Genomic DNA, 12,997 nt, shown 5'->3' with positions numbered 1-12,997 from the left:
TGGCCGAACCTGCAGACGTGGCAGGTAAACAAACCGGCCCGGCCTGACAGGGGCTTTCCCTGAACAAGCGGTGGACCAGAGTTGAGAACCACTGGGCTAGGGACAGGATTATTGAGGTTACGGACATGGTTCGGAATCTGAGTCAAATGTATTTATTGAGTCTGCCTAGATCCAGAATGGTTCTCCAATCTCCTCTGTTGGGAAGCAGAAAAAAATGAGAACAAGAGACCTTTCCCCTGAACTGAAGAGGAACCTCTACTATTGTTGTGAGGGACTACACAGATTGAACTTCTTGTTGTAGAATCCTCCTGAAAAGGGATGGGGAAGGTGGATGGGGTGTAGGGATAGACTGGAACTGAAGAGTATAACCAGGCTGGTTAATCTGGAGGATCCATTAGGCTGTTGTAATATTTTTCCAGGCTTCACAGTTATAAATGAGACTCTCCAAAAAGGGGTAGAAATGAAAAAAAAAATCAAAATGATTGGTTTGGAACAGCTCTCGACAGAACTGTTAAACCTGCTGTCTCTTCGTTGGTGACAGATATGAAGAGGTTGTCAGATGAAGCAGATGGATCCCTCTTATGGAAGCACTGCCTCTTTCTTGGAGGTTCAGCAGGTCTAGAATATGCATAAAAGGTTGAGACGGCTGCTTTGATTAAGTTTGGCTGTATTTTTTTTAGCTGCAGAGTGTATACACCCAGTGATGAAAATGTTACTCAACCTGTGCAGTAACTGTAGTTCTCTGAGATGTGTCCCCCTGTCAAGGTTCCTTCCCCACTCTGAACTCTAGGGTACAGATGTGGGGACCTGCATGAAAGACCCCCTAAGCTTATTCTTACCAGCTTAGGTTAAAAACTTCCCCAAGGTACAAACTTTGCCTTGTCCTTGAACCCTATATGCTGCCACCAGCAAGCATTTTAAACAAAGAACAGGGAAAGAACCCACTTGGAGACATCTTCCCCCAAAATATCCCCCCAAGCCCTATACCCCCTTTCCTGGGGAAGGCTTGATAAAAATCCTCACCAATCTGTACAGGTGAACACAGACCCAAACCCTTGGATCTTAAGAACAAGGAAAAATCAATCAGGTTCTTAAAAGAAGAATTTTAATTAAAGAAAAGGTAAAAGAATCACTTCTGTAAAATCAGGATGGTAAATACCTTACAGGGTAATCGGATTCAAAACAGAGAGAATCCCTCTAGGCAAAACCTTAAGTTACAAAAAAGACACAAAAACAGGAATATACATTCCATCCAGCACAGCTTATTTTACCAGCCATTAAACAAAAGGAAATTTAAAGCATTTCTAGCTAGATTACTTATCAACTTAACAGGATTTGTAAGTCTGCATTCCTGATCTGTTCCTGGCAAAAGCATCACACAGACAGACAGACCCTTTGTTCCCCCCCCCACCTCCAGATTTGAAAGTATCTTGTCCTCTCATTGGTCATTTTGGGTCAGCTGCCAGCGAGGTTATCTTAGCTTCTTAACCCTTTACAGGTGAAAGAGTTTTGCCTCTGGCCAGGAGGGATTTTATAGCACTGTATACAGAAAGGTGGTTACCCTTCCTTTTATATTTATGACACCCCCTATGGGTGCTCCACTTCAAGTGTGCACGCACCTCTCGAGCCGTCAATCGAAGATTTCTAGCTAGCAGCATCTGTTTGGCCCATACATGCACCCTATGCCTCCTTGTGGCAGATACCAAAGCTACATAGGAGTGTGTGGATTAATCGCCCTCGGTTCCTTCTGTACTCATTCATCCTCTAAGGAAAAACCGAAGCTGAGGGGAAGGAGGGCGAGTAGTAGAGCACCTGTAGGGGGACACATCTAGAAGAATCACAGTTACATCACAGGGTAACATTTATTTCTTCTTCTAGTATTGTCCCTATCGATGCTCCACTTCAGGTGACTTCTGAGAAGTATCCCTAGAAGGAGCGGTGGATCAGGATCAGGAACAGGATCCAGAACTGAAGACAGTACTGCAGAACCAAGTGACATCAGATCTGACAGCATGGAGTAGGGTGTAATGCTTCAAAAATGTACAAACTGAAGACCAGGTAGAAATTCACTCTCTCAAATACTGGACCATTCTCAAAAAAAATGCAGCAGATGTCACCTGCCATCTGGTTGAATTCACTTGGCTGCAGGGGGGTGCTGACCATCTGCAGACTCGTAACAGTAGCAATACAACCCAATATCCACTTTGAAAGTCTTTGAGCAGAAATGCAAGCCCCCTTAGACCTGTCTGGGAAGGATATGAAGAGCCTAGGAGATCTCATAAACTGTTTAGTCCTACCAGTTAAAAGGCTAAGGCCCTTTTAATGTCCAGGATATGGAAATAGGATTCCTACTGAGAACTGTGAGGTTTTGGAAAAAACACTGATAGATGGATAGATTGGTTGAGATGGAAATCCAGGGTAACTTTGGGTAGGAACCTAGGATGTGGACGTAAAGAGACTTTATCATGAAAGAACATGGTAAAGATGGGGATCTGTTATCAAGGTGCCAATCTCGATGGCCCTACAGGCTGTCTTCATAGATACATGAAATAGGGAGCAGGTCACCATTGGTTCAAATGGAGTTCTCGGAAGGTGGTTGAAAATCAGGTTGACGTCTCAAGATGGGGCGGAGGGTCTAACATGGGGAAAGAGATTACCCAGACCAATGAATCTTGATGAAACCAGGTGAGCAAAAATTGATAATTCCTCAACCAGGGGAAAAAAGCAACAAGATGTACTTTGACTGAACTGATGGATAACCTGTAGAAGTTCAGATCCAGCAGGTAATCTAGGATAAGGGAAAGGGGAACTGTTTCCAGCTAGACGTAGTGACAACCACACCAGTAGACGAATCTCTTCCATTTCTGCAGATAAGTAGCATGGATTGACGTTTTTCTACTATTTAATAACACATATTGCACCTCTGTAGGGCAGAAAACCTCTATTCTGGAGAACCATCCAAGAGCCAGACCCCGAGACACAGAACTGCCAGTTTGGGGTGAAGCATGTGACCCACATCCTAAGGCAGGAGATGAGGAATGATCAAGAGCTTGATCGGCATTTGGACACAGAGCTGAAGTAGGTAAGAGTACCACGCTTTTCTTGGCCAGGTAGGCACTATGAGGATAAACTCTGGTCTGGTACTGCCTGATCTTGTTCAGCGCCCTTAATTTTAAGGGTATTGGAGGAAAGGCATAGAACAGGGTCCTTTTCCATGGTAGAAGGAAGGCATCCCTCAGGGAGTGGTGACCCAGATCCCTCTTGGACAGAAGAGAGGACACTTCCAGTTATCAGAGGTGGCGAAAAGATTGATCTCTGGCTGTCACCATCTTTGAAATATGCATGGGAGGACCTGAGTGTCCAGTTCCCATTTGTAGTCGTGGGAGAAGTGTCTGCTGAGGGCATCAGCAGTAGTGTTCCAGATGCCTGGAAGGTGGACTGCTGAAATCTGGATACGGTTGATTATGCACCAGTTCTAGAGCTTTATAACTTCAGTGCACAAGGAAGGGAATCTTGCACCTTCCTGCTTTTTGATGTAAAACATACTGGACATGTCTGTCATGACCCTGATCATTTCGCCCTGATGAAAGATAGGAAATGGAGGCAAGCATTCCTGATCACCCTGAGTTCCAACAAGTTGGAAACTGATTTTGTGGGCTGTCCATCTGCCCTGAAACATGAGGGTGTTGAGTTGGGCTTCGGCTGTTAGAGTCACTGATAGGGCTGAGCAGCAGAAAGGGACGCTTGCACAGACAAGAGGTTGCTCCTTCCACCAGTTTAGTAATTCTTTATGTGCACGGGACCCGCCCACCCAGAGCAAGGTTGCCTTCTCCAGTTGATTCTGCCAGATTTCACACACAATAGCAGCCTCGTGTTTCTCCTTTGCAGCATTAACTCCACACTTGTGAAGAACAACTTCATCACACGGATCTTAGTCCTGCCTTGAGTGCAGGGGACTGGACTAGAAGACCTCGAGGTCCCTTCCAGTCCTACAATTCTATGATTCCATAAACGAGACACCAACAAGAGATCCTCTGTAAGATGGGCCTTCCCTGAGAGAAGTTGCATGTAAGCTGTGCTTGTTTAGACACCTTATGTAAATATAAACTATACGTTTTAAAAACAGAATTCTTGTTGCTTTCAGCCATAATGTCCCATTAGCTTTTGGAACACCAACAGTAAGAGAAAAACAGTTAAAAGAAAACTTCTCTCCCCAGTATACCTACTTCTTCCTGGGCCACCTTGAAGAACAATTTCTGAACAAATGCACCTGAAATGTGTCAATATTTTCATCCTCTGGACAGATGACCTAAACTCCCTCATAGATTTCCACTACAACTTCAACGCTCTCTAGATAGCACTCCCACAATACCATCAACTTCCTGAATACGATGATCAGGTTCATGGGTCAACAATGGACCCACAGATAACTACATACAAGAAACCCACACATCATCATCCCTACCTTCACTACCCCAAATACATCAAGCTATCCCAAACACACCAAGAAATCTGTTATCTACCCCTAGGCAGGCATTCACATACCACAAAATATACTCTGAGAAAGAAGTCCAGGATATACACTATAACCCACATAAAACCACCTTCACCAAACAAGGACATTCCACCAGAGAAGTAGATCTCATCAGGGAACAGACCATCCAGATGTCCTGAGATTACCTGCTTCAATACAGAAATAAAACCCACTTCTACCCCACACATCTAATTGTCTCCTACCATACCACACTGGAACCCATACAGGGAATCATCAAACAATTACAACCCGTACTTGATGGGGTCCCATCCTGAAAGAAATCTTTCTTGAACTCTCTTCTGGCCTTCGTACAATCCCCAACCTCTCCAACCTCATCACAGAAGCAAGCTCCCCAGAGATCAGGACAAACCAACTCAAAATGGCACCAGACCCTGCCAGAACAACAGATGCAAAACCTGTAGACATATTTCAACTGCTATGATGATCAACACCTCTCACAACACACCTTTCAAGATCCATTAGTCCTACACATGCCTATCACAATATGTGGGGGACTTCATCTAGTGCACTAAATGCCCCAATAAAAAATATGTGGGTGAAACCAGACAATCACTAAGCTCTCAAATGAACTCACAGAGAAAAATGACAAAAGACAAAAACATCATATCACCTATGGGTGAACACTTTCCACAAAGCAATCACTCCATAACTGACCTCTCACTCATAAATCCAATCTATAACCCACTTAAATCCCAACCCCAGCATTCTTCCCCCTTTCCCGACCTATGACTTCACCTTGAATTGTCCCTTGAAATATGTGTTGACTAAATATGCTAAACAATCGGTTTCACCTTGTATTTAGCTATGACACTGAGTACATTTCCCAGACCCGAAGAGCAGTGTGTAAGATCAAAAACTTGCTTCTCTCACCAACAGAAGTTGGTCCAATAAAATAAATTACCTCACCCACTTGGTCTCTAAATTTTAAAAAATCCTTTTTCTTATAGGAAGCCCATTCTACTAGGGCAACAGGAACTTTTCCAGCAGCTTCTGCAGCTCGCCTGCAAAAGACTACTGTAAGATTTGTGAAGCGGCTATGTGAACCTTAAAGCACTTTTTACTGAGCATTACTCTAGATTTGGCACTAGAGAAAAATATGGGAACTGAGCTACATGTTGTATATGTCTTTAATACCATGATTTCACTGAATTCAGGGCTGTTTAAAGTCCATGTCCCATGGACTTCCAGACTAAAGACATGCGGAGAGAGAAATATGCAGGTCTACGTACATTCTCACCTGCTCAGTAAGTAATATTGAGGTATTGCTGTATTTTTTACTTGTTTCAGATCCAAGTGTAACAAATCTTAGGAGAAAGAGAGTTAATGAAATGCACCAAATCACTAGTTCCCAATTGTAGTGACAATCAAGGAAGATCTCATGTACATGAAGCAACTAAAAGCAAAGAGAAAAAGCAAAATTAAGAGTTATTGAACTTCAAAATAAAGGTTAATGCTACAGTAAGATAAAAACTTCAGTTCATAATTTTTTTTTCTTGTAAAAAGTATGGATCTGGTTTTTACTTTGTAATAGACTTTTTAAATTAATTTATATTTCAAAACCAACATTCTTTTAACCAAGATAGGTTTCCATATAAGGGCTGAGCAGGCCTAAGAGTAATTTAGGAAGGTTTAGCCTCTTTAGCATGTAAGTAAAGCAAAAAAAATATTTTAATACAAAATGAAGAGGTTTGAACTCCTGAAGTTATCGCATTTGCTTGAAAACAGCAACATACTTATCACTTGGATTAAAAAGAAAACTGAATCCATATTAAGTTGCTAAACTTAAAATTATGTTCATATTAAAATATGTATGATTAACACTACGATTTTGGTATGGAGGCCACAGGGGGCCTCACAACAATCACAATAATCATGCATCTGAATAAAAACTGGCATAAGCCTGTCCCATGGGGCTGAACCCAGCTCCACAGGTGCCAGAGACAAGGGGGGTGGAGAGCCCAAGAGCCACTCTCCTCTCCCCCGCCTCATTTTTAAAACTAGACTCCAAGGGAAAGTGCTGTGGCCTAATCCATCTGTCCAGCAGCCAGGTCCCACTATATGTAGTTCCATGTGCTGATAACTGGGCTCTCAACTGCCAGTTGCCGAAACCATGGCAGTACCTCTCTCTAGGTGCTGTGGACCATCTGAATCCAGGAAGAGGGACAAATGTGTCCAGCAGGGAGAGTAAGGTAAGGAGCGGGCAAAGTGGAGGGTCGAGCTAGTGGAGCAGGGCTCCCTCGAACGACCTTTGCACATCTGCCATGAAATTTATTACAAGTTTCCATTCCAAAATCATAGCCTTATTTACATTATATACCAGGAAAAGGCAGTGAAATTATTTTTGGTTAAAAAGGAAATGGAAAAATGATTGCTAGTCGATTCAAATGAGAGAGCCCCTGGTGGTTATCTGCAGACATCCAAGCAAGTATTTTCAGTAAATATCAGGCTATATAAACATAGGTTTGCTTATTCCACTAGAGGGCAGGCTAATACTAGCACACTAAACAATGCAATCTTTCCTGAAGAGTTCTGTGTAAGCTCTCTCACCAACACAAGCTGGACCAATAAAAGATATTACCACACATCTTGTCTCCCTAATTACTGGGACAAATATGGCTACAATACCACTGCATTTCCTATATCTCACAGAAATCAGGACGGCAATTTATAGCAACAGAATGAAAAGAATAAGAGACAGTATACAAACACTGGGAATGCAAATAATTAAGATGCTTTTAAAATATCTCATTGAATACTACTATATTATACCTTTAAAATCCCCAATTCATCCCTCCAGATAAATCTTATTACACAAAATGCCTGCAAAATCAGGTTTTTGACAGGTTGTGTTTTGAAATCATTAAGATCCAAAATTCATGGGGGACAGGAAAAAACTGGATGAAAAAAATTATAACAGATATTTACTTTTAATTTATACTCTTGGTAGAATACATTTAGCAATACACTGGTGCTTAAAAAGTTAAACTTCTAAAATAGATATACTGAGTAATATACAATAGAAATTAATCTTCTGAAAAGGCACTAACCATATGATAGTTATTTTCACTGTATATCTTCCAGCCTGGAAGGCTTGCTTATAAAGTGAAACATTTTTAAAGAAGCATTCTAAAGTCTTGGCTGCCTTTGCATAAATGAGGTATCCTCACCTGAGCACAGCAGGTAAATACAACTGAAATTGTCAATAAGAAGGCAGATGAAACTATTACATCGACTGACCGCTGAGGACCTCGCCGCTGAAAATAAGGGAAACATATTGAGTGAAAATCTCTGTAGTAATTGACCAAGAAACTTTGTAGATCTAGTCAGGTTCACACCCCCAGCACAGGCTGATTATGGCTCACAGTGGCGTAACCTAGAACTTTAAATACAAAACGTTGTATTTTAATTTTACAGTGTAACTACACATTAATATTTCCTGAGACAATGCATCACCAATGAAGAAGAAAGGGGAAGCGGGTGGCTCAGGGAAACTATAATAGACTATGAAACCACTAGTACACTGGTTTCCTCAGTGATCAAAAGTTGCTTCTACTTTAATAGTTTTCCCTAAGTGCCCTATAAATGGAAAAGATATTCTGCCTCAGGCCATAGCAAAGAACTAAACTTGGGTTGACAGCAGAGTTGAGATACAGACCACTGCTACCAACATGCCATCTACATGCATCAGTACAACAATCTCTTTCAGTATAAGGATACTGCACTGGGATACCAAAAGATTATCCCACATAGCCATACTACATTTCTACATGTGAAAATTCTCATGAGGAAGGGATGGAAAAAAAGAAAGGTCTGGGACAGGATATGACTGGAAAGGCATGTTTTTATTGTTTTCAATAATCTCACTCCTGGTTACATATACAGCAAGATGATCCTGTAATACTGTTTTTGTTTTTGTTTTTTCCTTTTAAGAATTGAGTGCCCTCTGCTGGATTGAAAAATATGTACGTTATGAACATACATTCATTTTTACTTCCTATCTCTCTTTTCCCTTTTCAAAATTTTACTTCTCTGTTGCATGAAGATGAGAAATGCAGGAGTTTTTGATGATGAGGCATTATATTTACTTATTTGGGACACACTTAGAACCCAAACAAACAAGACATATAATTTCTCCTGAATCCAGTGACTCCATTTTTTTTCTGGATAATGATCAAAGTGAATATTGAGAACAGCTTGTCCTAGCACAAAGCAGAGTATATTGGTGCATGTGTGACAATTGTGGAAAAAACAAAAAAGGGGAAATGAAAATACCACATGTGAATGTCATTCAAAAATCTCAATGTCTTGAATCACAACAGAACATACAAGCTGCATCAAGGCAGTGTCTCTCTTTGCTTCATAACTCCCCACATTATATAACCCACAGTTTGCACAAGTTGGCACAGTTGGCTCAAAACAGGCTCTGGAACAGCAGAATTGTACAAATCAAAAATGAAGTACTTTGGCAAAACTATCCAGGAAATCTTTACAACAGAACGCGTCTGCATTCTGGATGGCTTTTGGCAGCGTTTTCATAAAGCAATAAATTCATCCACAAAAAATGCATGGGAGAACTGACAAATTTTTTTTTTTGGACTACAATGTAGCCTACAGTTTATTAGTCGATTTAATATGTTACAGGGGCCAAATGAACTGCATATATAGTGAAACAAAATTTTGGTTCTTGATAGGTTGAACACAGTTATATTAAACAGTCTAAAGTTCTACTAAAAATAGTTCTGTGCTTTTTTCTTTTAAATAATTTCTTTGGATGACCGTAATGCGCTCTGCTTAGGAAAATACCTTGTGACCATTTGAAGCTAAAGTTTGTGCAGACTGTCTGATAACATCTTGTCTGATACACCAGTGGCTCTGGGCTTACAGGTAGAATTCAAGGTTTTTATTTTGACCTTTAAAGCACTCCTATATGGTTTTGGTCCAATGTTATTTTAGAGATGGTCTCTTTCACTATTCCATATTATCACAGTTGTGATCAGTAGATTTGCTTGAAATGGAGGTCCCTTGACAGAGATGAGAAGCAGCTACCAGAAAGGCACTCTCTGTGAGGGTCACTCAACTATGGAATAATGCTTCCTTCTTTGGTCTTCCGGAGTTCAAACTGGTTAACCTTCCAGACATGTTGCAAGACTCTCCTATTTTCAGGGATATGTGGGGAGGGAACAGGATGAGGTGAGGAGAATTTGTGAATTATGCTATAATAGTTACACGGTGGGAACAAAAGTATAATTATATAAGATGGTAGTGAATTTCCACCAGTGTTATTGGAATGAAACCCCTAGATACTGAACCCGGCCCTTGTTGCTGCCAACTCTGACGGGCAGAAGGGTTACAAACAGAAAAACTTTTAGCTTACAAGGAAAGGCTGTTGCTTTCTTCTTAATGATACTTACAGCTTTGTTTACAGCCCATCACCATATTTCAGTGGCCAAAGCCATTAGGTGGCATGATGGGCTTAGCAATGTTTATACCCTATGCCTTCCCCCCTGCCTTATCCTGCTTCAATTGAAGTTAATGGCAGGAATGGGCCCAGAGAGTCCTTCATTGGCACAGTACCACATACTGCTGTTGGGGCCATTTGTAATGCAAAAAGAGGAAATGCTAGGCTCTTCAAGGCATGGATTGTCACTTCCTGTTTGTTTGCACAGCACCTGGCATGGTGAGTGAGGCCTCTAAGCACTATTGCAACATAATTGATAAATAATAAGTGTTTCAGAAAAGGGGAGTGAAGATGGGAATTCTAAATAGATGGGTGGTATCGGTGAGAAAACAAACCTGAACTGGAAAGATTAGCAAAGAGAACAGATAGGCTCTCAAGAGTGTGATGGTGGAGTGAGCAGTCAGGAGAATAAGGGGACTGAAGATGTATTAACAATTACACATATTGGGCCAAATTCATCACTGACTTGTAATTCAAGGGCAGAATTTAACCCATCATGTAACATTAAATTGAAAAAAATTAAGTAGTAAACTCTTCATATATGCTCTTCACATTTGTCTTATATGCAAGCATGTTGTAGCAAATTTCTCTTTTTAAATCATGCTTTCTGAAATAAAATTACCAACTTGATGATTCAGACTTCATAGTGGAATTCTTAGATGCAGAAATCAAAAGGCAAATTGCTAAATTCAAGATAGTTCTGAATTTCCCAGAGCTAAAAAAAACACTCAAACTCAACTGATTGTTACATATAATGAAAGGAGAGCCTGAAGCAATGGACAGATGGTCCTAGTAGGTATGGCTTTCTTTTTTTTTTAATTGCAGTGTTGAAACACAAATACTGCAGTACTAAGTAAGCAACTATATAAAGTGAAACTGTTTTCCATTGTCGGAGAGGTGAGAAATAAAGAGCATAAGTAGTAACAAGTGAGCTGTATTTCAAAACTATTATACAATATTAATTTAAATATTTTAATAATATTAGTAATATGGGTAAACAAACTTGTTTACAACATTTTTAAGTTGACAGTTCCCTTTAAGAAAGTGGTGTTGAAAGGGTTCAAAATGAAGTCATGTCCTGACCTTTTTGAAATGGAAACTTGGTGGAAGCAAAGGGGAACAGACCATTTCAGATCACAAAGGAAAGCAGAGGACCTCCTTGCCTCCCAGAAAAAAAAAAATGCATTTTTAACAATAGTATACTCTGGATAAAGTTAGCATTCAAAGATATAACTAAATTGAGAAGTCTAGACATTGTAGCTTTTTTATATTTAATCTTAGAAAGGAAGCTTATTTCATTAAAAAGTCCAAATAGAAAATTTATTACTTGACATTCTCTTTCTGGGACTAATCTCTTCCCCCAACAGTCACACTACACCTCACTTCCTGCAAAGGCTGGAGGCAGTTTAGTCTTTTCCATAAGGCTCTAGGGCTCAGCCAAACCGTGGAGAATCTCTGTGCTGGAAACTGAAGCTGCAGATAAAGAAGGATGGAAGACACCAGATTCTATGGTACCCTAGAAATCACTATCTGCATCTTATCAAATCTTATAAATATGAAGGAGGGATCACAGCAATAAATTCTGCTACTTCTGATGTAGTCACCTGGCTCAATCAACTTCAGGTGAAATTGTAGCTGCTGTTCTCCACCAGTCATATGAAGGAAGAAGAAGATCTCTGTTGTCTACAGAGGAAAGAAGTTCCAGTGATCAGGGCACTAGCCTGGGATTCTGAAGTATTGGATTTGATTCCGTGCTGTCCCACAGACTTCTGTGTGTCTCTGGTCAAGTCACAGTCTCTATGTCTCAGCTTTCCACCTATAAATGGGGATAATAATACTTCCCTATCTGAGACGTTTTCTAGGCATAAATACATTAAAGATTGCAAAACACTCAGATGCAGTACTAATGGATATCTATTGTGGGTACTTATATAGTAAGATTAGATAGACTAGATAGGAAAACTAGTTCTATGTTCACCTCAACTATTAGGTGGATTATTCTTGAAAGAGGATCAGGGAATGCTCTTTCAAGTTTATGATGAACCTATGTACTTGGCATATAGAAGGAGTCCTTTGGGGTCACTTCCTGCAAGATCCCCGAAAATAGTATTCTGGTAAATATGTCGCCGAAGAGCAGGTTTAAATGAGCCTGTAGAAACCTTAGCTGAACTGTTAGCAGAACCAACATCTTTATAAACATGCTGTGAATAAGTGGTTAGAGAACACTCCTGAGTCCAGAACTTCCATTTGGAAAGAAAACTGAAAATTATTTGCTAGGCAGCTCAGTCACTTAATTTAAGAACCTGGGATGATACCTTGAGTTTTTCTTTTAGAGGTGGACTGGACCTTGGACTTGGGTGGGGGATAGGGGGTGAAGTTTTGGGCTTTACGCTGAAGAATTGATGATCAGGAAGGATGATTCACTTTGTGGAGTCCTAAGAAGTGAAGAAGAGGATTGATCTGCCCTTATGGAGAAGTTTCTGGAAGGGCCTTTATTGGTATGATGGAAAGCAGAAACCTTAACAAGCCATTCCTTGGAAGAAGAAGAAGAAGGGTTTGCAAACTGGGAGTAATAATGGCAGTGCTGTCTTTTTATGACTCTTGAGAGAGTCTCCTTGTAGATGGAGCTCCTCCTTATCTTCTGATTGTTCCATCTGATTTTACTCCTGGGGGCATTCTGCGTCAAAACATTAAAAATTCTGCACTCGATATTTTAAAATTCTGCAAAACTCTGCAAATTGTATTTGTCAAAATAACACTATATAATCATACCAGTTTCAATTATTTTGGTAATTTATTTCAAAATACCGGTCAGCAAGTATGTCTGTAACAAAACAGACACACAAAAATTCCCCCAGGAGTAGAGAGTTAAAGAAACCCCTATGACAACCCAGTTCCTGTTTCTCTGACCCTTCCCTCCCTTCTCCCAGAGTCCAGCAGGGGGCCAGACACCTACAACCCCTCCCCCACCCAGAGCCCACCAG

General features: G+C 40.6%; 1 protein-coding gene across 9 annotated transcripts in view; it reads right to left on the bottom strand.

Annotated features, from left to right (window-relative positions):
• PHTF2 (putative homeodomain transcription factor 2) overlaps window positions 1-12,997 on the bottom strand; it is a 180,945-nt gene that overhangs the window by 18,485 nt on the left and 149,463 nt on the right. For 5 of the 9 annotated variants that reach the window (XM_007063795.4, XM_043552155.1, XM_037889224.2 and 2 more), the window contains 2 exons: window positions 7,723-7,809; window positions 5,793-5,948 (listed from right to left, as the gene is read on the bottom strand). The exons of 1 other annotated variant lie outside the window; for it this stretch is intronic. In XM_007063795.4, coding sequence (XP_007063857.3) covers window positions 5,793-5,948; window positions 7,723-7,809 — 243 coding nt within the window. Of the gene's footprint in view, window positions 1-5,792; window positions 5,949-7,722; window positions 7,810-8,368; window positions 9,709-12,997 lie in introns of those variants that run through there. 3 more of the 9 variants (XM_043552161.1, XM_007063793.4, XM_043552169.1) reach the window with 2 other exon arrangements.

This window comes from Chelonia mydas, chromosome 1 (assembly GCF_015237465.2).
Source record: "Chelonia mydas isolate rCheMyd1 chromosome 1, rCheMyd1.pri.v2, whole genome shotgun sequence".
Classification (NCBI taxonomy): domain Eukaryota; kingdom Metazoa; phylum Chordata; order Testudines; family Cheloniidae; genus Chelonia; species Chelonia mydas.
This window is presented reverse-complemented; position numbering and strand designations above follow the sequence as displayed.